The sequence below is a fragment of the Meriones unguiculatus genome, chromosome 10 (assembly GCF_030254825.1).
Source record: "Meriones unguiculatus strain TT.TT164.6M chromosome 10, Bangor_MerUng_6.1, whole genome shotgun sequence".
In the NCBI taxonomy this organism is placed as follows: domain Eukaryota; kingdom Metazoa; phylum Chordata; class Mammalia; order Rodentia; family Muridae; genus Meriones; species Meriones unguiculatus.
Genome location: NC_083358.1, coordinates 112,276,817 through 112,303,196, shown reverse-complemented (window position 1 = coordinate 112,303,196; position 26,380 = coordinate 112,276,817). Strand labels below are relative to the sequence as shown.

At 47.9% G+C, this 26,380-nt stretch overlaps 2 protein-coding genes and 1 long non-coding RNA gene across 4 annotated transcripts; 1 reads left to right on the top strand and 2 right to left on the bottom strand.

The window, feature by feature from the left end:
- The first annotated feature begins 2,159 nt into the window (after nt 1-2,159).
- LOC132656986 (uncharacterized) lies at nt 2,160-4,152 on the top strand. Its single transcript, XR_009594831.1, has 2 exons — nt 2,160-2,729; nt 3,952-4,152. It is a non-coding gene; the product is annotated as an uncharacterized LOC132656986 (long non-coding RNA).
- A 229-nt stretch (nt 4,153-4,381) lies between these two features.
- Nucleotides 4,382-5,669, bottom strand: C2cd4d (C2 calcium dependent domain containing 4D). Its single transcript, XM_021663423.2, has one exon. It carries the CDS (start codon nt 5,515-5,517, stop codon nt 4,492-4,494), a length of 1,026 nt encoding a protein of 341 aa, XP_021519098.1. The 5' UTR covers nt 5,518-5,669; the 3' UTR covers nt 4,382-4,491.
- An 8,893-nt stretch (nt 5,670-14,562) lies between these two features.
- Nucleotides 14,563-24,100, bottom strand: Them5 (thioesterase superfamily member 5). 2 transcript variants are annotated; one of them, XM_021663413.2, is made up of 6 exons: nt 20,128-24,099; nt 19,047-19,248; nt 17,548-17,686; nt 15,776-15,886; nt 15,275-15,399; nt 14,563-14,965 (listed from the first exon to the last, which is right to left on the bottom strand). In XM_021663413.2, exons 1-6 carry the CDS (start codon nt 20,248-20,250, stop codon nt 14,916-14,918), a joined length of 750 nt encoding a protein of 249 aa, XP_021519088.1. In that variant the 5' UTR covers nt 20,251-24,099; the 3' UTR covers nt 14,563-14,915. The 2 variants fall into 2 exon arrangements, with proteins under 2 accessions (XP_021519088.1, XP_060249124.1); XM_060393141.1 differs by lacking the exon at nt 15,275-15,399 and having other exon boundaries at nt 20,128-24,100.
- Between the last annotated feature and the right edge of the window lie 2,280 nt (nt 24,101-26,380).

Below are 26,380 nucleotides of genomic sequence, written 5' to 3'. Positions count from 1 at the left end.
TCTATTTAGACTGGCTCCAAGACCAGAGCTGCATTCTCCTCCATGCTCACAGCTACCCGGGGATTGCCCCACAGGAGGAACTGCTCCAACAGCTTCAGCCATTTGTCCCTCCCACAGTGGCCATAGGGTGTGGTTATCCAGTGTGACCTTGGGTCTTACTCAACTGGTCAAGAGAACAGAATAGGTTCTGGGCTTATCCTCGCTGGGCTGTTCCTGCTCTTGCCTGACCTAACCACCTTCTTGCTATAACCAGTGCTCTTTTTCCGTAGGAATCTTGCTTTCTAGAGCAGGGCAGAGGTTATTTCCTCCTCAAATACATTCTTTTGCAAGGAAGAGGCTGATAGGGATCAGAGAATCATTCTACCCCCCACGTGCCCAGCCCTCTTATCAGGCCCAGGAATCTCAAAGCAGGCAGCAAACAACCTGGAGGGGGTGGTGGTGGCTTGGAAATGGGGAACAGTCACCAACTCTTCTTTCCCTTCCTCCCCACCCCTTAAACCGCAGAAACCACTTAAAGCTCAGCACAGGTCTGTCCTTCCAGGGAGGACCGAAGTAGCAAAAAAAAAAAAAAAAAAAAAGGAAACCTCTGGGGTTTGGGCAGCATTCATAGCTGGTCTTGGCGCATACCGGGCCGTCTCCCATTAGAGCCTAATGCAGTCCATCAGGGACCACTTTTCTTTGATCGCTAGGGTTTCACACCTGAGGAGACTTCAACCCACCAGAATGACTTGGGGAATGGAGGATGTCTTGGCCATTAAAAACAAAGAAACAATACAAGGTCTTGGAAGTCTGTGGTTTCTGCATCACAGCTTCCAGTCCCTTACCGTCACAGAGGCCCAGTGGGAGAGGAATAGGAAGGGTTGGCCCTAGCCCTGCCTGGAACTCTCTATGGTGACCTTGCTTATAGCTCTCATTTCCCAGTTAACACTGAGGGGGGATTGGAGGTGGGGGTGTGAAAATCAGGACCTGGGCTGGAGATGGAGCCCTAGATTCAAGCCCCAGCACCTTATAACCTGGTGGTGCTTACCTGCATGCCTAATACTTGGGAGATGGAGGCAGGGAGAACAGGTCATTGTCATCCCCAGCTGCCTAGGGCATTTGAGGTTAGCCTGGGCTACATCAGAGCATGCTTAAAAAAAACAGTTACAAAGAACAAAATTGGGAGCTCTGATTTTGGGGACAAGGAAAACTTTAACAGTGTGTTGTCTTCTAGGTAACAGCCATGAGCCCTGAATCCTGCCACAACCTTCAGCCAAATGGGGGAGCACCATGGCTGCTGACCTGTGCTGATGGCAGTACTGTGGGGCCCCAGCTCCTTTCACATAGGATAGGTTCTTAGGTTCATTTGCTCCCAAGGCATTTATCTGTGGCTGGGACTGTGTGTCCCTGTCATGAGCCCTGAGGGCTGGGAATGTGACAACTTCTTGGGGAGGAGGCTTTCCACCTCATAGACTCCCCAAATTCTTGGGCTGGGTTGTGGCAGGGGATATTTGTGTAGTCACTGTCAGGAACAGTCCTTACAGCTAAAGCCAATTCTCAGGCAAGTTTCTTTAACCTCTCTGGTCTCTCTGTGCCTCTATGAACTGGGAATAAAACTGCCTGCCTTACCCAGTGGTGGCGAGATAAGACCAGTGGGTAAAGTACAAAGCTTGGTACAAAGTACTGCAGCTAAAAAAAGTATTCCAGTCCCTCCCTCTCTTTTCTACCCCTGTAATACCGCCTCTCTCTCTTTCCCTACTTTACTTTAGTTGGTGTCTCATCACCAACTAATTCTTTACTCTTACCTCTTCGTCTTATACCTCGCTTGACTCCTGCTTTTGTCTTCAACACTGTCTCCATTGCCTGGCACCGCATAGACCCTCTGTAGCATTGCGTTGGTGGAGGAATGGTTGAATGAAGGTGATCTGACCTATAGGTGTCTTTCCATATACTTTCAAGTCTCCTTGCTCACGAAGGGTGGTTGTGAGAGAACTTGAGGAATACGGTACAGCACAGTGGGGCTCAGAGTTTACAGGTGCAAAGTGCCAGAATGTGAGATGACTGAGGAATTATCATCCTGGGGAAGAAGAAACCCTTCAAGCTTTTAATACAGATTTTAAAAATTACACTTACTTACATGTGTGTGAGTGGACTCTCCTTCCACCTTGTGGGGCTCTAGGCTTAAACTCAGATTGTCAGGCTTGGCCACAGTTACCTTGCATCTTGTCACCTAGTTTTGTTCTTTATTATCTGTTTAAGGCCCAAGGTCACGCTGAATAACAACTGCACTCTCACCTTATGGCGGTTGCCAGGAGGAACAAATGTTTGCATTTCCTGCTATGGGGTTCATCAGGTTGCTATCAGCAGGGACAATTATTTGGTCAATGCCACCACCTGGTGGACACCTGGAGCAAGGTTTTTTTTTTTTTTTTTTTTTGGCAGCGGGAATGTAATCAGTGGAGGAAGAAGGAACTGAAGTGTGTGTGTATGTGTGTGTGTGTGTGTGTGTGTGTGTGTGTGTGTATGCACCTACTGAGATTTTTGTTGTGAACAAGCAGGTTAAGCTCTTGTGTGGAGCGCAACTGTACCATGGGAAGTGAGAAAGGCCCACGTGGGAGGAGGAAGAAGCTGGATTGGTCTAGGGCCTGGCATCTATCTGCCGTCCCCCATTCTGGCTTGAGCCAGGAGGAACCAGTTCCCAGGAAGGTAGAGGTAGAGAGAAGGTCACTGCTGACGTCAAGGACTTTCAGGTAGGAGGTAAACACAAGATGACCCACTTTTATCTCAGTGTCTTCCCCCTCATCTTCTGGCATCCCTATAACAGCTCTCACGCCTGATAGCATCCTCTTTCCCAGCACCTACAATCCCAAGTAAAGCTGGGTACCGAAGCACTACTCTGTGGCTCCCCCTTCCCCCACTGGGTTTTTTGGCTGTCCTGGAACTTGCTCTGTAGACTTGAACTCAGGGATCTGCCTGTCTTTGCCTCCTGAGTGTTGAGATTAAAGCTGTTTGCCACCAAGCCTGGCTTTACTGCCTGGTTCTTGACTGTAGCCATTTTTCCTGTTCCTGTGGCCCAGGGACTGGGTGTGGTTGGGACTGGCCAGAGGGGGACGGGAGGTTTAAAGGGCACTGGGTATTAGTCTGTGCTCACCTGGCTAACTCTTAAAGTTCAAACATGTCATTAATCTTTAGGACATATACTTGTCTAAGAGGTAGGAAGGACCAGTTTCCTCTGTGCAGACCAAAGGGACCCTCAGGACAGGGTGGCTTTGTGCTCTGGTTCTCTTGATGTGGGGCTCACTGACACAAGGGCTCTCTGAAGGTTCAGGATTTTGTTGGACTCAGGGGACCCGTGATTATTAGTTATAATTGTCAGCTCGACACAGTCTAGAATATCCTGGGAAGAGAGAAGTCTAAATCATGCTGGCCTGTCAGTGGGGGGTTCTGTTGGTTACAGTTAATTAATGTGGAAGACTTACCCATTGTGTGTGAAACCTCCCTGGGTTTGGGTCCTGGACTGCAAAAGTGGAGAAAGTGAGCTAAGCATTAGAGGCATGAATGCATTGCATTCATTTCTCTCTATTATTATTATTATTATTATTATTATTATTAAAGGATAGAGTTTCACTATGTAGCATTGGCTGGCCTGATCTACTTGCTTTGTAGATCAGGCTGGCTTAAAACCTATAGAGACCTACCTGCCCCTGCCTCCCAAGCACTGAGATTAAAGACACAAGCCACCATGCTCTGATTATTATTATTATTATTTTCAGACAGAATTGCTTTGTGTAGCCTTGGCTATCCTAGAACTTGCTCTGTAGACCAGGCTGGCCTTGAACTCACAGAGATCTGCCTGCCTCTGCTTCTGGAGTGCTGGGATTAAAGGTGTGAGCAAGCACCACGGGGTGTTATTTTTAAAATTTGTACGTATGTGTTTTTATTTATGTATGTGTATGAACATCTGGCCTCCAGAAGCCAGAAGAGGGCATTGGATTCCCTGTAACCGGAGTCTCACGGGCAATTGGGAGCTTCCTGACGTGGATGCTGGGAACTGAACCATCTCTTGAGCTCACTTTCTGCACCTGACTGTGGCTGTGACCAGCTGCTTCAAGTCCTGACTTCTCCACAATGATGGACTATCACCTGGAACTGTAAGCCAAATAAACCCTTTCCTTAAACGTAGCTTTGTGTGTATGTGGCGGGGGGTTAGACAGGATCCTAGGGCCTCCTCAGTCTAGGCTTCTTGAAGCAGCGTCTCTTGGGTATGGACCCTAGGCTCTGTTTAACAAGTGCTTCCAGGGTTCTGAATCTCTTGACCCTCCTGGTCAGGCGAGTGTGGACTGCGCAGAAAAGAGTTGCTGCAAAGCTTAGAGTTTTTGGTGCCCACTGGGGAGCACGCAGCTAAAGGCAAACTGATGTTTTTATTAACAAAAATCAATACACGCTGGGCAGGTGGCAAGAATGAGGGCTGCAGACCCAGTGGAAACCTCGGGAGGAAGCCGTGGTGCCAGCCTACAAGCTGAGATGCGCAGGTGCCAGGGAAGACCCTGGGCCTAGACCTCCAGCCAGCGGCGGCAGCAGGGCGACGAGTGGCGTCTCGCACTCGCCCAGCAGCACATCCCGGCGCAGCCCCGCACCCCTGTCCAGCACCTTGGCCCTCAGACTACGGGCGGCCAGGTCCGGCGGGCCCAGCCCTTCGAAGAAGAAGTCTTCATTGAAGATGGGGTTGGAGCTGCCCTGGACTACCCGGCTCCGCTGAGCTCGCGGCTGAACGCGCGGCCGCAGCCACAGCACCACGCAGCAGCCGCCGCCGCCGCTCCCGGGGCGAGCCCGCGGCCGAGGCAGGCCCTCGGCGCTCACCAGGCGCAGGCGCAGCCGCCCGGGCCCCGCCTGGTACTCGGTGGAAAGGCGCAGCTGTCCGCCGCGGGGCCCCAGGCTCAGCACGCTGTCCTTGGTCGGCCGCAGCTGGCAGCAGAGGAAGTCCAGGTGGAAGAGCGGCGGCACGCGGCGCGGCGCGGACGGGCTGGTGTCCGCCGAGCTGGCCTCGTCGGGGGCCAGAAAGCAGGGCCTGCGCGTGCGCGGGGAGCCGCAAGGCGAGGAGTCGGGTGACGAGGCCGTGTCGCTGTCCGGGGCGCGGCAGAGGCGGAGGTCCGGGGCTGAGACGTGCAGCCGCGGTTGCGCGGGGGGCAGGCCTGCGGCCGCGCCGCGCGGCGCGTGGAACAGGGACTCGCGGCGTCGCGTGTGCGGGCTCTCGGGCAGGAAGGCCCAGCCCTCGCGGCCCGCCAGGTGCGGGAGCGAGCAGGCGACCGGGAGGTTCCGGCCACGCAGGTTGCGGTCCACCCTGGCCTCGGCGCCGCCGGGGTCCCGGAGCCGAGGCGGGATGAAGAACTGCGGGATGCGGTCGGGGGTGAGGATGTTAGGGTTGCAGCGCGAGGGTGAGCCCGGGGTGCGGCGCTTGGGGAGCAGGCCGGAGTGTGCCTGGCGTGCTCCGACCTCTGCAGTCCTCACCCTGTAGCCGGCTTTCTCCAAGAGCCACATGCAGTGGGTGGGGGTAAAGAAGCGCAGAGGCGGAGAAGGTCCAAGTCCAGCCTCCCGATTGGGAGCCCTGGACCCAGATGCGCTGAGAGAAGAGAAGAGGATGTGAAGGTTGGTGATGCTGCCGAGAGCGAACACCTAGCTGTCTGCCTCCGTGGCCTTGTCCCCACGCTCCTGGGGCATAAGGCTGGTATTTATAAGCAGCTCAAAGGAAGGGTGAAGTCTGGAAACTGGAGAAATGGAGGACAGAACCAGACAGTAAGATTTTCAGATGGAGGGTCTGGAGATGGCTCAGCTGTTAGGAGCACTTGCAGAAGCTTTGGTACCCGGCGCCCACATGGTGATTCACATGATCCAACACCCTCTTCTGACCTCAGCAGTTACCAGGCACACACATGATGTACACACATATATACGTACATACAGGGAAAACAGATATACATAACATAAATACGTCTTAAAAATTTAAAACTTTTCAGAAGGAGGCCTTGTACAGCCAAGTATATAGACCTTCCTATTGCTAAGGATGTCCCACCCACTTCAGATCTGTAGTCAAAATCATGAAACCAGATACTAATTTCGGCTCATATATATTCTAGCTCTGCAAGTCACCGTGGCCTACGGAGGCCAGCTCCCTTGTCCTGAACCCAGAATCTGGTCTGGGGCCCTGGAAGCGCCTTCCCTGCCCAAGTGCCTTCTGGGCCAGCTTCTCTGAACTGACCTATCCTTGGGCACTAGCCCCACCTAACTCTTGTCTCCTCCCCCAAATCACCGTTTGCCTTCTCAAGACTCACTTCTGGTAGCCAGGAACACGCCTAATTGCTGACCCGTGGACACGCAGGGCCAGGGCTAGTCCAAGGAGATTCCTCTCTTTTGGTGAGGCACAGAACCCTTCTCCCCTCTTCTTTACCCCCAGCTTTTCAACCCGGCCGCATCAGGAGGCTGTAAGGCGAGCCAGGTAGTTGAGTGGTCCCTCCCACTGTCCACTCTTTTTCCTTAGGAAACTTCAGAGCACAAAGGCACCATTGATTTTCCGCCACCCCCAGTGTGGGCACAGGAAGGCTTCTTTGCAGAGAGCTCAGTGCACCCCTGCATGGAGTCACCATGAGCAACGAAAGTACCAATAGTCTGCCAGGGACTCCGAGCCCGTGTCCGGCTCAGTCATGTGCCTAGAGTGTAAACCTTACCTGTGGGTAGCTGCTGGATACCAGCTTCTGGCTTCAGGCCCCAAAGCGTGCAGAGCCCTAAGGGACCAGCTTCCTCTCTAGCTTTCTCCCCCAGCCCAGGCTTTCTGGGAGGAGTTGGCAGGGGCCTCTGCTGCCTACGCCTGACTTTTCCTGGATAAACACAGGTCTGTCTCCCTGGCCTTCAATGGGGCTGTCTTAACTCCTTCCTCCAGTCAGAGCCAATTTTCCAGTAGCAGCCTGCAAGACCTGAGCACAGGGTGCTAAGGTTGGAAGGGCTGCAGAGAACAGGGACACCGCCATCAGTGGCCAGAGGCTAGCTGTTGTTCCAGCCTCCCCTTGCCCCAACCCTTAGCCTAACCACACATAGCCTATCTTCTGCAAAACCCTCCGTATTGGGATCCTGTCTTGGCCCCTAATTCTGGGCTCTGGAGCCATCCCAGGAACTCCTCAGCACTGTGGCTTTCAATGACTAGTTTTCTGAATTATACCCACCCTGCCCCGTCTCGTGCTCTCCCCCTCCAGAAAGAGTAGCTAGGCTCAGAATTTCTGGATGTTAAGACACTGAGGACAGAGGATTCCAACAGTGAGGACCAGCCGACTTAGGTCCTCTATCTTTGGCAGAATCAAGGAAGCACAGCTGGCTGCTGGGAAGGTGAGATGATCAGGTTTGCAGGCACACCTACCACCCTAATTCTCTCAAAGGCAGAAGCTCCCTCCTTCCTTTGCATGAGCTGTTTTCCTTTTACTCTTTTCCTCACTGGCAACTTTTCTTCTTAATCAGAAGTGCTTCCTGTCCTATCTCACAGTATCCCACCTTTTTCCTTTAGATCTTGGTTAGTCTTTTTTATTAAGGTCAGAGTGAGTAGCCTGGAATTCCCTAATTAGCCCAGGCTAGCCCAGGTTAACCTTCCTGGTCCAGCTCCCCAAGTGTGGGGACTACAGGTATAAACCATTATGTGATTATTCTTTAATGCCTTCCCCTTCTTAGGGGACAGTGCTTAGCACAAGCCAGGTCAGGTGTTCAGCTAGGATTTATAAATGTATATGTTATCTATTTGGATGGATATTTAGTCTGCATGTATATCTGTGCATGATGTGTATGCCTGTCCTCAGAAGCCAGAAGAGGGCACCAGATGTACTGGAGCTGTGAGTCACCACAGCTGGAAATGGAACTTGGGCTCTCTGGAAGAGCAGCAAGTGCTCTTAAATGATCATCTCTCTAGCTCCTCAATCGGGATTTTAAGGTAAATGAACACTGTTAAGCAGAAGTATACTTAAAATGGATTGCCCATCTGTTCTTTGAAAATATAAATTGTAGGGGCTGGAGATATGGCTCAGCTGGTAAGAGCACTGTCTGTTCTTCCAGAGGTTCTGAGTTCAATTCCCAGCAACCACATGGTGGCTCACAACCACCATGACATCCAGAAATTCTATACTGGAATCTGATGCCCTCTTCTGCCATCTAGGTGTACATGCAGATAGAGCACTCATACATAAAGTAAATAAATAAAATCTTAAAAAAAAAAAAGAAAATCTAAATTGTACCAGTTGCAGTACTGAGTACACAGAATGGGGAGCTGACAGAGAGAAAGAGAGAGAGAGACACACACAGAGAGAGAAACATGTCTGCCACAAGGACAACCCCAAGACAAACAGTGGAATGCAGGATCATGAAACCAGGAAAGCAGTGATTATTTTGTCATCTGATGATATTTGAGGATTATGATTCTTTTGTTGCCCTTGTAACCTCTGACCTTTCATGCCTGAGGCCCATGACTGTACAGTCCTGATGGTTTTTAGGGGTGGGTTGGATGCCGCAGGCCATAGTTTGGGCAACAATCATATGGGTTGGAGGTCCTGGCTTTGAAATGTACCAGTTTTGTGACCTGTCACATGCAATGTACTTTCCTCATGGTAGATAGAAGGGATGTACCTAATTCTCAGAGCTTTCTTTCTTTCTTTCTTTCTTTCTTTCTTTCTTTCTTTCTTTCTGTATTTTTTTTTTATTAAACAAGCTATTGAATGGGCATTAGTTAGGTTGACTCCTGCCATGAGAAAACAGAAAACCCAATTTAATACGGAGTGATAAGGACACTTAATAAGATTTAGTTTTATATGTGTACATGTTTTGTCTTCATGTATGCACAACGTGGCTGCAGTGCCAGAGGAAGCTAGAAGAGGGCATTGGGCATCAGGAACTGGAGTTACAGGTAGTTGTTAACCACCATGTGGGTGTTAGGAACCAAACCAAGCTCTTCTGCCTTTAATCCAGGAGACAGAGGCACACAGATTTGTTTTCAAGGGCAGCCTGGTATAGAGCAAATTTCAGGTAAAGAAAAGCTTAGGTCCAGGTGTGGTATAGGTCTTTAATCCCAAACAATGAAGGTAAAGTTAGTTTGTAGAAGGAAGCACCCATGTTTGAAAGTGAGTGGCAGAAACAGTGATCTTTATCACAGAAAGATTTGACACAATAGGATATGCCCAACTTTCACAAGAAGAGAGAGGCAAGGGAAGCGACTTAAGAAAGAAAGATGGATGAGGGTCTGGAGAGATGGCTCAGTGGTTACGAATATGTACTGCCCTTCCAGAGTTTGATTCCTAGCACCAATATTAGGCGACTCACAACAGGCTATGACTCAGTTCCGGGAGATCTGCTGCCTCTAGCCTCTGTGGTCACACACTCAGAGTAGCAATTCTAGGCTCTGGTCTGCCTGGTTGATTATTATCTTAGATTTAGTCTTTCAGGATTCTTATGGCAACAGAAAAATCATTGTTTTGGGAGTACAGTTTTGGTTTCTACTACAGGTTATAAACCTGCAGGAGGCCCCCCCCATTAAAATAAACCAAATCTTTAAAAAAAAAAAGATGGAAGAAAGCAAAGGCAATTTGTGTTGAAGAGAGTTGGCTGAATGGGTAAGGAGAAATGAAGCCATGGCCAGAAGGGAAAGGAGAATCAAGAGAGAATTCGTTGTTTTGAGACAGGCTGCCCTTGAATTATTTTGAAATCTCCATGTAGTGGAAGATGACCTTGAACTTATTTATTTTATGTATGTGTGCTATAGCTGCATGTACACCTGCATGCCAGAAGAGGGCACCAGATCACATTATAGCTGGTTGTAAGCCACCATGTGGTTGCTGGGACTTGAACTCAGGACCTCTGGAAGCGCAGACAGTGCTCTTAACCACTGAGCCCCCATATCAAGGGAGGGAGAGAGTACTTAAGACAAGGACAGTACACACCATAAAATATGGATGCAGGCTTCACAAGAAAGAGTTGCCCCATCTCTCCTTCTTGTATCTCCTCTTTTTCTTCTTTTGGTTTTTTGAGACGGCATTTCTCTGTGTAGTCCTGGCTGTTTTGGGAGTGGTTCTGTAGACCAGCCTCGAACTCCGAGGTCTGTGTGCCTCTACCTCCCGCATGCTGGATTTAAAGTAGTTGCCACTATGTGGGCTTCCTTTCTCTTCTTTAGCATAAGTGAGATCATATTTTCCAAACATTGCCTTTCAGTTTGGGAGTGCTTGAATACCTTTGAGGCCAGACCCCCAATCCCACCTCTGTGGATCCTCTCTGCCTATATCTTGCCACTGGAAGCCAGCACCAGTATAACTTTGGTAGTCTTGTGTTGAATATGGAAGAACGACTGACCCCTGGCCACCACTGTCTAGAGTGAAAAACACCTTCTGTAGACTATGTGGGTGAAGCGACAGAGACTTAAAGCATTTGACCTTACTATATCTCATAAGAAAATTCTTTGTGATTTGGCCTTTTGAAACTTTCTTTTTTTTTTTTAAACATTAAGGTATTTTTTTTAATTTTACTTATTTATTTTTATTTTATGTGCATTAGCATGAAGGTGTCATATCCCTTGGAACTGGAGTTACAGACAGCTGTGAGCTGCCATGTGGGTGCTGGGCACTGAACCAGGGTCTTTAGGAAGAACAGACAGTCCTCTTAGCCACTGAGCCATCTCTCCAGCCCCTTGAAACTTTCTTAATTTTGACTTTTCCCCCAAACATTATCTCTTCCCACTGGCCATAATGCAATAATGACTGCCTTCTTCTCTTGCAGCCTGCCCTGTGGAAACCCCCTTTATCTCCAGGTTCTGAGAAGACTCAGACATCTCCCAGTGCCCATTGCCTCCTCTATGCCTCCATTCTACTCCATAGCGAGCATTATCTCTTTAGATACATGCACCAGCACATTGCCTTCTTTCCTCCTATACACAGCTCCCACACAGCTTATCTGCTGGCACACCTGGGCTGTGCTGGCTGGCTCCCCCATCTTCCTCCCACTTAGGTTCATGCCACTTCAGGTACCGTTTTCCACTAGAGTGCTCAGCATGACATGGTCACACATGTACTTGGTCAACTTGGTTCCCAAGGTGTTGGTATAATGTTCTTGTGGAATGTATACAATTTACCCTTGTTCATTCAACGCTGATTTCCATACTATCTGGTCTCAATCCGGACATTGCATTGTGAAGTTTATTCTAAGCATCACCTGTCTCAAGTTTGTATAAACATGCCACCATTTGTTCTCTGTATTGTCAATGAAACAACCAGCCACAGTGCTAAGCAATGGAGAGAATAGGGTGGGGCATCCTGGTCTGGAGGGGAGAAGGAAGTGAGTGGGAGGAGGAGGAGAACAGAGATCGAGGAGAGGACTTGGAACCATGAGGAGAGATGAACCAGACCTGACCTAAGATATGACTAAAAGCAAGTACGTGGAAAAATCTGAATGGGAGGAAACTATGCAGGTTTGGAGGTTTAGGATGGGGTAATTATTTCCCAGAATTGTGCTCTAGGTTAATTAATCAAATTCTAGTCTCTGTGTGGTGAAAGGGGTATACAGCTGGTTTAGGAATAACCACTGCTTAACTAAAAGATAAATAATAAATATTAATAACCAACAACACTAAGGTCAGAAGCTTCTCTTCCATCTGTGCTGCTTTGAGACTCTGTGCCCCCAGAGACTCGTGCTTGGTCCACAGGGAGCAGCACTACTAAAGAGGCGTAGCCTTGTTGGAGTAGGTGTGGCCTTGTTGAGGGAAGTTTGTCACTGTGGAGGCCAGCTTTGAGGTCATATATATCCTCAAGCTCTGCCCGGTGTGGAACCCAATCTCCTCCTGGCTGCCTTTGGATCAAGCTGTAGAACTCTTGGCTCCTCCGCCACCAAGTCCGCCTGCATGATGCCATATTTCCCACCATGATGATAATGGATTGAATCTCTGAAACTGTAAGCCAGCCCCAATTAAATATTTGCCTTTATAAGAGTTGCCTTGGTCATGGTGTCTCTTCACAGCAATAAAATCCTAACTAATACACCATCCAAGGTCGTGCTTCTCATTTCACAGATGAAGCTGAGGTGCTCTTTTGTCCATTCCCTCAACCCTTTTGCAGTTTTGTGTCCCCATTTTCTGACTTTTGGTCTCAGAGTCACTTTGATGCTATCCTGTGACTCCTCTCTCCCTCTGTGTTCTTGATCCATCTCAAAGACCAATTCTTTTTTTTTATTAGTTATATTTTTTAAACTCTGTATCCCAGCTGTAGCCTGCTCCCTCATTCCTTCCCAATACTACCCTCCTTCCCTCATCTTCTCCCTGCCCCTTTCCAAGTCCACTGATTGGGGAGGACCTCCTCACCTTTCATCTGACCCTGTTTTATCAGGTATCTTCAGGACTGGCTGCAAAGTCCTCCTCTGTGTCCTACCAGGACTGCTCCTCCCTTGGGGGGTGTGGAGGTCAAAGAACCTGCCTTTGAGTTCCTGTCAGAAATAGTCCCTGTTCCCCTTACTATGGGAAACCAATTGGTTACTGAGTTACCATTGGCTACATCTGAGCAGAGGTTCTAGGTTATATTCATACATGGTCCTTGGTGGAGTGTCAGTCTCAGAAAAGACCCCTGTGCCCAGATATATTTGGTCCTTGTGGAGCTCCTATCCTCTCCACATCATACTAACTCTCCCTTCTTTCATATGTTTCCCTGCACTCTGCTGAAGGTTTGGTTAGGAGTCTTAGTATCTGCTTTGATACACTGCTAGGTAGAGTCTTTCAGAGGCCCTCTTCGGTAGGCTCCTGTCCTGTTACTTGTTTTCTCCTACGTCAAAGACCAATTCTTAATCTATTTATAAGTACAGTCAAATTTCTTTTCTTAAAGAACAGTAACAACAATATTCCCAGAAAGAAAAAAATATATATTCATTTCCTTAGTCCATTCATTTTTCATCTACTGTAATCTAGATTTTGCCACCTATGCCTTCTTCCTTAATGCTGTGCTCCAAAGCCTCCCATCATTTCTAGAATCCTTCCTCCTCGCCTTCTTCACTTCTCTGCTCTTTAGGTCCTTTCTTTTACCTGACTTTAAACTTTCATGTGGCCCAGAGCGGCCTCTGACCTCTGTTCTCCCACCTCGTCCCTTTACTGTCACTCTCTCACTTCCTCTGTACTTTCACTTTCCAGGAGGCCCTCCCTAGCTCCACATCTGAATACCCAGGCTCTGGCTGGTACTTCCTACAGGGTGGGAGTTCCCAGAGCACTTCACACCCAAAAGTACTTTGAGCCCACTGTCCACCTCTGCCTCATCCCGGGCAGCATCCCTTCACAGATGTACTCTGTAAAACGGGTGTGAGTCCCGAGCTTCTTTTATTCCCGGAAGTGCTCATATCAATGGGCCTGACCCATGCAGCCTCTACTGTCTCCAGTTCAGAGCCTTGCAGGGGTCTCCTGTCTAATTCTCTACCTTTGGTCATCTTGACTCTTTCCGGATCCCAGAGACATCTTTATAAAAGCCAGAACTTTATGCTATGCATCCTGCCCCCAACCCTTTAAGGGATCTGTTTGCCTACAAGGCAGAGTTGAGGCTCCAGAGTGAGAATCCTGATGCCTCCAATGCCTTCACCTGCCCTGCTGTGTCCTCTTTCCTACCTCTTGCCATTCAGTCCTTGGGGTTCTAGGAACGCCCTGAGCTCTTTCACACCACGGTGCATCTGCTCTTAAATTCCCCTCTGCTTAGAAGAGCCTTACCCTCCCTCCGACCAGCTGGTGCCACTTGGCTTTCTTCTTGTGGTGCTGGTGATAGAACCCTGGCTGTGTACACGCTAGGCAAGCACCCTTACCACTGGGTTTTGTTCCCAGACCACCAACTCTGCCTCTCTGTGTAAATGTGAGTCAGTGTATAGGCCCAAGTGTGTACATATGGAGGCTAGGGTTCTAGCAGTGTGTCTCTTGGTTTTGAGACTGAGCCTCTGGCTAAATCTGGAGCTCACTATTTAGACTAGACTGGCTGGCCAGCGAGCCCCAGGACATGCTTGTCTTCACCCTGTCCCAGCTGGGGTTAAGGACCTTGTTGCCACTCTTACTGTCTTTCCCCCTATGGGTTCTGGGGATCTAAACTCATGTATTCACACAGCACTTTACCCACTGAGCCACCTCCCCAGTTCCCTGTTGTTTTAAGACAAGGCCTCACTATAAAGCATAAGATGGCCTGGAACTCAGGATGCTCCTGTTTCACCTTCCCTAGAGCTGGGATTACAGGTGTGTGTCGACACACTACATAACTTTCGAGTTCAATTCAGTTTAGGCAAAGCTTCCTTCTGATTATCTCCCTTGGTTCAGAGTTAAATGGACTTGGCTCTTTTTTTTTTTCAGCATATATGGCTCTTTTGACAGGAACCCAGGAAAGGTGGGAAGATGTTGCTATGGTGCTCTGTGCTCCTTCAGTGTGAATCTCGAGGCCAGTGACCCTTACTTTCGTTGCAGTGTGCCAGGTGCCTCATTCAGTACCTGGCACTTGGCAGGAACTCTGTAAGTCTCCCCTATTGGTGCTGATGGGAAGGAAACATTTTTAAAAAAATTAACTAAAAAGAGTTTAAAAGTTAATTTATTCTATGTGTGTGGGTGTTTGGTTTGCATGTAAGGCACTGCATGCATGTCTGCTAATCCATGGAGGCCAGAAGAGTGCATTGAATCCCCTGGAACAGGGTGACAGATGGTTGTGAACCACCATGTTGATACTGGGCATCAAAGAACAGCTAGTGTTCTTTGCTGAGTCATCTCTGACCCATGGACAATTTTGATTCCAATTACAGAAGGTTCTTGGGCTGATTATGGGGTGGTACAAATGCCTTCTCCCTCATCTGCCACCTGATTCCTGGGGACTCTTTTCTGTTGTGTGGTGGTCCTGGGGAGGCTAAGTCACCATGGTCGACTCTGCTGGTCATTGCTCCTGGGATGACTCTTCTTCCAGCTGCAGCTGAAGAAAAACACCTGCAAGGAAAGGGTGAGCTGAGTGCTGAGAGCCAGGACCATGAGAGCAGCAGCTGCTGAGGGCATGGAATGTTTGCTTCAGATTACAACCACCTGAAACTGTCCTGTGGCGCAGGTTGGGTAATCTTCACTTAGGAAAACATTCTAGTTTTGTTCTCTTTCTCTTTGTCCATGTCTCTAGCAAGTACCCAATCCTACTCCTGAAGGTGCTAGACCCCAGCTTGGAACTAGGTCATTAGCTCATCTTCCCTCCCATTTGCTGCGGGTTTGGTCGTGGCAGGCCCAGGCTGAGGTTGAGGATTTCTTTACCAGAGGATTTGGCATAGACTGTCTGTTTGTCTCTGCTCTGGGCGATGCAGGACATGTAAAGCTTCTGGTCCTCAATCTTTTCTACTTGAATGTCCAGGACAGCCAGAGAGCCCACGGGGATCAAGCTGGAAGAGGAGAGAATCGAGTTCATTTCCCCTCCTGCTCCCACACTGGCCTCCCTCCTCTTTTCACCTCAACCCTGCCTCCAGCACTCATGGGCAGCCCTAGGTTCAGGACTGTTTGTTGGCGCCGGGTGCTGAACGGCAGAGGTTGCATCCTGGCCTGGGTCTAGAGATATGCTTGGCTGGGAGAGGAGGAAGACAGGCGGGATCTGCACACTCAACTTGCAGAGCTTACATAACCCCATGTTAAATCAGAACCAGACATCTGGACTTGCTTTGAGGACCAGGCTGGCCTTGCACTCACATGGATCCACCTGCTTTTGCCTCCCTGGGTGCTAGGATTACAGGCATGTGCCACCACTCTCGGCTCCACACTTACTTTTTGAACCTGATGTTAAGACTTAGTGTGAATAATCCTTCTCCAGCCAGATAGGCGGTTTTAGAAAATGTCTCATCCATCATGGCTACCAGCGATCCTCCATGGGCAAACCTGGGGATCAGGATGGATAAAACTAGCGTTAGGGCTTCACTGGACTTCCTCTCCATCCTGTACCAAATCCCCCTAGCTTTTCTCTTTCCCCAGAGTCCCCCAAAGATAGGTCTTCTATCTTAGGGAGCCAAATAGGAACAGACACAGAGATACATCCTGTGGGCCTCAGAAGGTCACAAGAAACTGAACTTCTCGCCTTTTCACTCCAGCATGTGTCAACCACTGATACAACTATTTTATTTCACCAAGAGAATTTTTTTTTTCACAAAATTAATAGAGAATATTTTTCTGAACGGTCACCTAATTGCTGGCTGCAGCTGCCACATTTTAGAAGGTTGCATACATTCAAAGCAGTGGAAAAGCCTGAACTTTTTAACTTAGTCTTTTGTTGTTTTTCTTTTTGAGAAATAATCTCACTGCGAAGTCCAGGCTAGCCTTGAACTCATGGCAATCCTGCTTGAATCCCAGAACTCAAGAGGTGTGAGGCAGCATGTTTACCTTGATTTAGTCTTTGAAAATGAGCTTGGGCTGTCTCTCACCACATCAGTCACTCAGCCAATGCTGGACCCACAGTTTCAAGGCAGGTTAATTAACTTATGACTTATCAAAGGGCCAGCAAGGTAGGCACCTGAGCAATACTGCCCGGAAAACGTAAGAGCCCACTTCAGTGTGATGCCACATGCACTCACTTTACTTTGAGTATATAGAACACTCATTATCACTTATGTAAACTGACCTCCATGACAAACCTTTGTCATTGGTTAGGCTAGGAGAAAATATTGAGGCATCCTAAGATAATACGTAAACAGCACAAAACAGATCTGGGTATTGAAAGTACGTACAATTCGTCATAGACCCGGGCCAGATATTTTTCTGACCCGTCAAGGCTGCAGTGAGGTTCCCAGGCCCTCTCCTCCTGCTTTAGAGGTAGCACACCACCTGGCTGGACCCCTACTTATACCATTCATTACCTATGTGTTCTTGAACAACCTGCTGAACCACTATAAATCTTCATTTTCTCAGCAGGCATTGTGAATAAAAAGAATCACTATATCGTTGATTAAGTTCCCCCCAAATCTCACCCACACTTCTGGGCACCTGCCTTCATCGCTGTGAAGAGAAAATGAACTGGTGCCAAAGAACTCCAAACCCGCCCTTGCCTTGTGTTCCCTGGCCAGACAAAGGATGTGTTTGCAGTAGAGCAGTTCCCAGCCAATGGGCAATTCACCCAGTGCTTGAGACCCAGCGGATATTAAGCTCTTCTCTGTACTCTGTCTGGCTGCTGACTGGGCTCAGTGTCAGATCATTGCTCTCTCTATTTTTTTTTAATAGCTCCCCATACCTCTGAATGAAACTCATGCACGAATTTCTACCCTGTCTCCCTGAGGATGTCTTTTTCAGAGGGAAGGGATCCTTGGCCTCTCAGGACTCTTCTTTCTGGAACATTCTGAGGCTTCAGTAAGGGGGTTCTTCATATATGTGTAGCAGAGCCTGGACACACTAACCCAGATTGTCCTTTCAGACCCGACACTGAAAAGTTGGAACCCAGTTTCTTATATCCCATTTTAGGTCTTTAGAGACTCCAAGGTCTGGTGGCTTCTGGACCCACCCTGCTGAGCCAAGCCTGGGAAACATCCACGTTGGCCTGTCTGAGGCCTTACCCTGGTGGCCCCTCCAGGTAGGGGCCTGGCTGGAAAAGACAGACTGACTTCTTCTCAAATGGGTGGAAAAAGATGACATATTCAAAGCCTTGTCCTTCCAGTTGGATGCATCGGGTGAAGATACGCCAGTCCTGCTTGTCTGGTGGAGAGATGACAGTTTGCAGCAAAGACACTTCAGGGCATAGGGATCTGTCAGGACAAGCAAAAGGAAAGAGAGAACCAGAAGACACCCAGACTTTGTTGTTAGGGAGGCCTTCCATGGTGGGGGGGCAGTGCAAAACATGGTTCTTGTCTTCAGAGAGCCTGTATCTTGGGGAAACAAACAGTCATGGCTCCCCAGCTGGGGTTGAAGGCAAGATTGGGAGTAGGCAAGTATTCTACCAACTGAGCCATTTCCTCAGCCTGAAAATAAGTTTTTTTTTTTTTTTGTGGTTTTTCAAGACAGATTTCTCTGGGTAGCCCTGGATGTCTTGGAACTCTCATTCTTGTAGACCAGGCTGGCCAGAGATCCACCTGTTTCTGCTTCCCAATAGCTGGGATTAATGGTATGTACTAGCATGCATGCCTTGATGCCTCTGCTTGGTCTGTACCATGAGTTCAAAGGTCACCTACTAGCTATGTCACTCATTCATCACTAAGCAGCAACCATGTGTGTGAGTGAAAAAAAAAAAGACACAGACAGACAGGCAGAGGGGCAGATGGATGGATGGCCACACACACACACACACACACACACACACACACACACACACACGGCGGGAGGTGGAGTGAAGGTGGCAGCTCTGTCAATCAGATCCTCTGTGTGTCTTAGAGTGCCTTCTTGCATGCTGAAGCCTGCAGTGGGAAAGGGAGGCCCAGAGGATTTTACAAGGCTGGGAAGGAAGGTTTGGGACAGAGCCTAGCTGAGGGGAGAGCCGCTGGTGAGGTGCCAGAAAAGGCAGCCCCGCAGCCTCCCACTGGCAGCTCTCCAGCCAGACTTCAGCTGGGAGCAACCTGGGTGTGCCCCCTTCAGAGGGAGGTGAAGGAGGCAGCAGAGAGAGCAGTGCAGATGCACGCTTCTGTCCACAGCTGGTCTGCAGCAGAGGGAGGGGGCAGCAGGAGGAGCCTCCCGGCTGAGAACTGGAGGGGGCCAGTGATCTTTCTTTCTGAATGTCTTGATTATTTTTTTGTAATAATTATTGGGGAATTTCATACATGTATTTTGGTCATATTCACCCTCTCCCCCTTGGAGAGAAATTCTTACTGTGTATCCCTAGGTGGCTTTGCAGACCATAGTCACCTGCGTCTGCCTTCTGGGTGCTGGAATTTGTGTGCCAGCATGGCTAAAAGGCAGCAGGCTGAACTGACGGAGGGTTTCAGGCAGGGACCCCCTCCGTGTGTGCGTCTGTATGTGGGGGGAGATGGGGAGGTGTGTGTAGAGGGGAGCGTGTGTGAGTGTGTGTGAGGTGTGTGTGTGTGTGTACATGTACACTCCTGTACTCTTTCAGACCTGGTCTTACCTGAGGCAGCTACCAGCCCCGACGGGAGCTTAAGCCCTTGGATATGCTCTCTGTTGGATTTGAAGGAGGGTAGTTTAATCCAGCTGCCTGACTTGGATTTCTCCAGAAATTCCTGGTAGAGGCTCAGCATATCTGGACACCAGGTGGCATTGGGAAGGGCATAATCCTTCAAATCTGACTTCTTTGGGCAGAATCTTGCAACCTAGGCAGGAAGAGTAGGGTGACGTCTTGGAAGGTGGAATATGTTCTTGGGCTGTGGGACCATGATTTGGTCTGTTTCTGGGTTTAGGGCTTTTCAGTTTTGTCTGCTTGAGTGTTAGCCCCGAGGGAAAGTGCCCATTTTCCTTGTGGGGGCTTGGGGGTGTCTGTGAATGAGAGGCCTGGGGGTGTTAAAGAGCAATGAAGTGGGGTTGTTCGGGATGGAGCTGGGGGTTGGCCATTGCAGCTGAGCTGGGCAGAGGTGCAGCATTGTCACTGAGTGGCTCCTTGAAATGGAGAGCTGGTACCAGTCCCAGTGAAAAGGTGGGGAAGCTGGGAAACTATGATTTAAGGTTGTCACACTTAGGAGAGAGAGATGGTTAGGCCTGACACTGTTTTCCTGAGGGGCATGCCCACAGCTGGTGAGAAATATTTATTAGACCCTCACTACAGGGACCAGTCAACTTATGAGCCTGCCTGGCAGCTCCTTTGACATGTTTTCCGGTTCCAAGGAAGTATAATATCATGGCCAAGGTCAGGGACAATGTATTTATCTGCCAGATGTCATGCATTAGTCACTTCTGTGGGTAATAAGCAAGCTGATTGCCAAACCCACAGATAGGGGCCTCTGTCTGGGAATATTCCACTTAGCTTTCAGTGTGAACTCTATGAGATTTGCCAATGGCCACACAGGATTTGGACCAGTATTTGTCCTAGTACATTTGGTTTGGGATATGGCTTATGTAGTAAGTACCCTGAAGGATTTTACCTTTGCCAAACCAAACAGCTCCTTATCATCCTGGATATGAGGCAGAAAAAAAATATTTAGGATGCTCAAGCCCTTAGAGAGAAAGGGAGCTCATCCCACTGCCTGGGAACTTACCAGGGAATCTGTTGAGGATCCACACGCTGAGGCCTGTTGGAGTCCCGGCAGGATTTGAAGGTTTCTGGGGAGAGCATTGTTGTGAACAAGTCTTGCCACCCGCTGGAGGCCTGTCTTCATCATGGTTGAGTGCCAGGATTGAGTGCTTTGCTTGGATAAAAGTGCCTGACTCCGGAGGACGAGTGAGCACCAGGCAGCCTCACTTGGACTGTGATAAAGTCACCTCCCACCAGGCGCTCTTAAAAAAAGCTTTCTTGTAGCAGGGAGCTCCCCTGAAGGTGGGATGACTGTGCAAGACTGGGCTGGGCTGCTACAACACCTATAGGTGCTCGGGGCCTTTGGCTGGTCCCAGGGCCCTGCCCAGTGTTGGGGGAAGGGTAGATGCTGCTTGAGAATGAATGGGTAGGAGAATTGGTCCATGCACAGACAAGTAGTGTGGGGAACACAGAATCCCAGAAAGCCATCCTAGGTTTCTGGGACAGAAGTCAAGAAAACATCCAGAGAGATCTCCTTAGAGTCAAGATCAGATTGCTGCACAAGCCACATGCTCTGCAGCAGCCCTTTCCCTACCTACAGACACTGACAGGTACCTGACTGAGAGCACCGTCTGTGGCTCGCTAGCTCATAGACTCCCAGGTGCCCAGATTTCTCACCTGGGGAAATCTGCAGGCTCCAGCACATCAAAAGGCCGTGGATGCCCACAAATCCTGCTCCTCCTCCCCCTTCCCTGATGCCTGCTGGGAAGTCAGAGACCCTGACTGCTCCATGTTGTGAACACCTCTCCTTCCTTCAGAGACCCAGGGAGGAATCCTCGCTTCCGCCTTCTGAGCAGAGTCCTCAGAGCTCCTACCAGTCTGCTTCTGTCCATGGCAAATAACGCTTCTAAAAAACTCCATGCTCCCAAATGTCTGTCTCACTGTTCCTCTTGAATCCCGCCTCTGAGAACTTGCACCCATCTCCCTCAGTGGAAGAATGTTGATGAAGCGTTTTTGGCATGGGCTCTGCAGCATGATTTTGAAAGTTCTGATATGATCACAGCCTTAGACACCTTCCTCTTATGTGCTGGGTAAGAGTTTACACAGGGAGGCATCTTCTCGCTGGTTCTTGGCTAGTGATAGGAGTTGGTGTGGGGTGGGAGTGCAGAAGATGGCTGAGAGATGCCTAGCAAGGGACCCTGTGTATCCCTCCAGGGAGAGGATGAAAGCAGCAGAGTGCTGAGATTGAGGTGCTAGATGCATGTGTTACAGGAAGCCCACCAGAGATGACCACACAGACACAGTTTATAGCCAACTGAAAGTCTTTACTCCAGCTGGTTGGTACTGCCCTAAGGTATTTGGAGACCCAAGTGTAGCCTTGAGCATTTATACCAAGGAGCTTTTTAAAAGCAAAAACCACCTCCTGGTATCTCTCTCAGTGCCTGCAGGGGGAGGTTTGCACAAGCAAGAAGTTTAACAGAATGCAAGGTTATGCATTGTATTTTTGTTGTTGTTATTTCTTTTCCTCTCCCTTCTTTCCTTCCCCTCTTTCTTCTATTCTTAAGACAGGATTTTGCTATATACTGCAGGTTTGAACTCATGATCTTCTTTTTACAGCTTCCCAAGAGCTAGGATTACAGGTGTGTACTATTAGACCCAGAAAAACTTCCAGCTTTCAACAAAAAGTTCTGGTTTTAAACTTCTTAAAATAAAAAAGGTTCTAGAAACCAAAACAGCTGGGCATGGGAGGGAGAGGCAGGCAGCTCTCTGTGTGTTTGAGGCCAGCCTGTTTTACAGCATGAGTCCAGGACAGCCAGGACTACATAAGAAACCCTGTCTCAAAAGCCCAGGGAGGGGGGACCAGAACAGTACAAACATGGGTTAATGGCGATGATATTTTGGCTGGTCCTGGAAGATCAAAGTGATTTTTTATGGATCGTAAAGGTTTGTCTCATTACCAACCAGGGCCATTTTGTCAGCCACACAAAATACCAACAATGGAGAAAATAGGTTTCAAGAAAGAGTTTACTTGAATGGATCCCACAGGATTTAATGCTTGCCATGTTGGATTTGGTCAAGTCTTCTGTGTAGAATTTGCCAATTTGCATGGTGCAAAAACTCCCTCCACAGCTGATTTGAAGTCATTGGCTGGACTGCACGCACACCTGGACAGCAGGTGCACAGTCAGTTTTGGTGGGTTGTGGGAACCGGCTGGTGAAGGTGACACCACTGCACTGATCAAGGTCTCACAGCAGGTTCAGCAGATTAACCTTTGCCCAAGATCTGAACTCACTTCACTTTAGTATGTTTTGTCTCTTCAAGGATCGCTAATGGTTAGGACGTAGTCTCCTCAGCCTATCCATTTAAAAATTTTGTTATTTTTATTTATGTCCATGTATCTGCGAGGCTGTCCTATTTACTGGAACTGGACTTATAGACAGTTGTGAGCTGCCATGTGGGTGCTGGAAATTGAACCCTGGTCCATTTGAAAGAGCAGCTAGTGCTCTTAACCACTGAGCCATCTCTCTAGCCCCACAGCCTCTCAAAAAAAAAAAATACATAGGGCATTTTGTTGTCCCTCAAACAAATGCATAGGGTATTTAATAACCAAGAATAAACAGAAAAATTATCAACATTTCTAGAAACCTTGCCAAGTCTACCTCATCTTGGGTGGCTAAGGAAGCCCCCCTCAGGTAAATCTGAACCCAGGACAGTGTTCCCCTGATGTGGGCTGGCTCTATGATGTGGGATTCCCAGCACTTTGGAGAGATTCTGTCTGGGATGACCCCCTACCTAGTCTTTCTGGATAAGGAATAAACTTCCCAGAATCCATTGCTAGGCAAGCGCTGTACCCTCTAGAACTGGGTTTGATCAGGTCTGATTCTGAAACCCTGACTCTTTTTTTTTGGATGCTTTACGGATGTCTGGTAAAACAGCTTTGTTTTGTAAATTTATATTCTCCCTATAAAACAGCTAAGTTAGGAATTTTGTATCCTTTCTGCACCCAGCAAAATCCTTACCATATGTTTCTTCTGGTAGAGTTTTTTTTGTCACTGACTTAAAACACACCTCATTGTAGTCAATGTTATTAGTGATCTGTGACATTTTCATGTTTAAGTAGAATGTTGTTGTTGTTGTTTTTTTACTATGAAGAACTAGATATAAGACTCCAGGTTTTGTGCCATTCAGTCACCCGGACCCTTAAGCTTAACTATGGTACCTAATCTACACTGTTAGAACTAACAGGCATTCTCTTAGTTAATTTAAGATTTAAATTAGGATTATTTATTTTGTTTCTTCCTTCCCTGCTGTATCCCAGTCTTTAGGTGAAGTTGAACTAAGTAGTTTAAAACATGTTAGGAATAAGCACACTTTGAAAGATGTTTTCTAGCCCTGAATTTTAGAACACTGGACACTAAATTTGGAATACACTAACTATTGAGAACAAAATTTGGAGCTTAAGAAAGGGATTATTGGGGCCTTTATGATATAGGAGAATCACATCTTAAACACTGTAAACAGAATACTTTCTTCTGCCTGCTGGGTGTGAAAATTCTCTGGGAAGATCTTTTACAAAGACCATTTTTTAAAATGTAATTTACCTACCTAATATAAGTGTCCTTAAACACGTAGGTAAACCTCCAAAACCTGTTTGTCTATGTATTTAGAAAATACACAAGAATCGTTATCAGACTTAAAATATAAACTAAACAAAAACTAAAACCATCCCAGCCCGGATACAAGTCCTGAGTTCATAACCCCACTGAATGTGTGTTCCTGGAGTCTTATGAGGCGTCTTGTAAGAGTCTCGGCTTATTTTCCTCTCAACCCATGGCTAACTTCCATGCTCATGCCAAGACAGGCCCACTTTTACCTGGACTATGGATCTGAGGCCAGCTGCCCTGGAGTAGTTGTGCTTTATAAAGCTGGTGGGCTCCCATGGGTACTGTAAAGGGACCACAATGGCCCAGTTCCCCTCAGGAGATATAACAACATATTGTAGACCCAGATACCAAGTCTGTGAATTTGTAAAGAACACTTGACCAGAGCCTTTGTCCTTGTCTCAGGGTCTGTTTGCTTGCCCACATCAAGATAAAATGTGAAAAATAGACTCATTTCTGGTTTTGGCCAAAACTGAAGTCTTTAACCTTCCCCATGGTACTATCAGAATTTATAGAAAGGATTCAGTAGTTCTTAGGGAATATCCTCTGTAGATTGAGCTGTGTATCTCAGTGAGTTGAGCAGGGAGGTAAGTTACTATTCCACTTTTTGTTTTTGTTTGTTTTTCTAGTTGCATCCTTCTAGCACTGGGGGTTAGGTAGTATCTTTTCTAAATCTGTGAAACACTCAGAGGTTAGCACAATGTCATCTATGTGACAAAATGTTTGGTGATGGTGGGTCTGAAGACACATCACTGACCATTCCAAGAATGTGTCAACATGAATTCAGCAGCTATAGGCTACCACAACAAAACAGAACACCAGCATGGCTGAGGACAGCAGGAGCAGCTCCATTTGTTTAAATGGATCATTTCCTCCAGCGAGCTGTGCAGAGCTTGACAAGGTGAGCAGGAGGCACAACCTTTATCTATCTGTAACAGTTTACCGTCGTCCTCCAGGAGACACCACCTCCCTCACTCAGGAGCAGTTCGGGAGGTCAGCTGTGCACCTTTCTGTTTCAAGGTCTTGCAGCTTGCACTGCTTACCTAGCTTGAGGCTGAGGAGGGGCTAAGGAGAAGGAAGACTGCTCCTACTTGCTCCTGCCCACCACACCCACTGTACTTGCCACACCTGGGCCAGCTCTGAATCCCTCACAAAACCACCACTTAGTCTGTAAAAAGAGACTATACTATATTATTATAAATAAGACGATCCATTTTAAAAATTAATTTTAAACTTTTCTCAATTTTTAAACCTTGTAAATTGCAACCTTTGAGCATTGCAGACAATGTATAGAGCCACTGTGAAGACACGCGGTGCTGTGGTGGTTTGAAGGAGAATGGCTCCCATAGGCTCATGTGTTTGCATGGTCGGTCCCCAGTTAGTAGAAAACTGCTTGGGATGTACTGGAAAGTCTGGCCTTGTTGGAGGACTGTGTCACTGGGGGTGGGTTTGAGGTTCCAAAAGCCCAGGTCAGATGTCTCTGCCTGTGGATCAGGATGTAACGCTCTCAGCTACTGCTCTAGCACCTTGCCTGTCCGCTCCCTGCCATGATGAGCTCTGAAATTGGAGGCTAGCCCCCAATTAAATGCTTGCTTTTATAAGAGTTGCCTTGGTCATGGTGTCTCTTCATAACAATACAACAGTGATTGAGACAAATGCCACACTTTAATTCTAAAGTCTATACTCTCCCTTATATTTTGAATTTAAAGATGATAAAAATTGATTTATTATAAAAAGGCCAAGAATAATCAGTTAAACTTTTATTTTCATGCTACCCATTACAGCCAAGAAGCACTAAACACTTTTGTATCAGAAAGATGACCACACTCACAAAAGACTACATGCAGATGTGATTCAAACTCAGTGAGAGAAAGGGTGCTCAGGTCTCTTGCAGACCTTATTAGAGTTTGATAAAGTCAAAGCACTGTCAGGTTACAGGGCCTGGCAGACACTGAGGTCTAACCAGGCACATGATTCTGAGGGAGAAGGAAAACAGCAAGTTCTTTCTTTGTGGGTGAATCAAGTGGCTGAAATTTTAGGAACAATTCTTTTTAAAAAATTTTTTATTATTAGTTACATTTTATTAACTATGTATCCCAGCTGTATCCTGCTCCCTCATTCCCTCCCAACCCACCCTCCCTCCCTCATCTTCTCTCTGCCCCTTTCCAAGTCCACTGATTGGGGAGGACCTCCTCACCTTTCATCTGACCCTGTTTTATCAGGTATCTTCAGGACTGGCTGCAAAGTCCTCCTCTGTGTCCTACCAGGACTGCTCCTCCCTTGGGGAGTGGGGAGCTCAAAGAGCCTGCCATTGAGGTCATGTTAGAAATAGTCCCTATTCCCCTTACTAGGGAAAACCAATTGGTTACTGAGCTACCACTGGCTACATCTGAGCAGAGGTTCTAGGTTATATCTATACATGGTCCTTGGTGGAGTGTCAGTCTCAGAAAAGACCCATGTGCCCAGATATATTTGGTCCTTGTGGAGCTCCTATTCTCTCCACATCATACTAATTCCCCCTTCTTTCATGTGATTCCCTGCACTCTGCTGAAGGTTTGGTTATGAGTCTTAGTATCTGCTTTAATACACTGCTAGGTAGAGTCTTTCAGAGGCCCT

Excerpts from the sequence above, each read along its gene's own strand:
- Them5 (XM_060393141.1), bottom strand. The coding sequence starts at position 20,250 with ATGATGAAGACAGGCCTCCAGCGGGTGGCAAGACTTGTTCACAACAAT. Across the intron at positions 17,687-19,046 it reads GGGGCTGGTAGCTGCCTCAG|ACAAGCAGGACTGGCGTATC; the intron begins GTAAGACCAGGT and ends TCTCTCCACCAG. Across the intron at positions 15,887-17,547 it reads TACCTGGAGGGGCCACCAGG|GTTTGCCCATGGAGGATCGC; the intron begins GTAAGGCCTCAG and ends CCTGATCCCCAG.
- C2cd4d (XM_021663423.2), bottom strand. The coding sequence starts at position 5,517 with ATGTGGCTCTTGGAGAAAGCCGGCTACAGGGTGAGGACTGCAGAGGTC.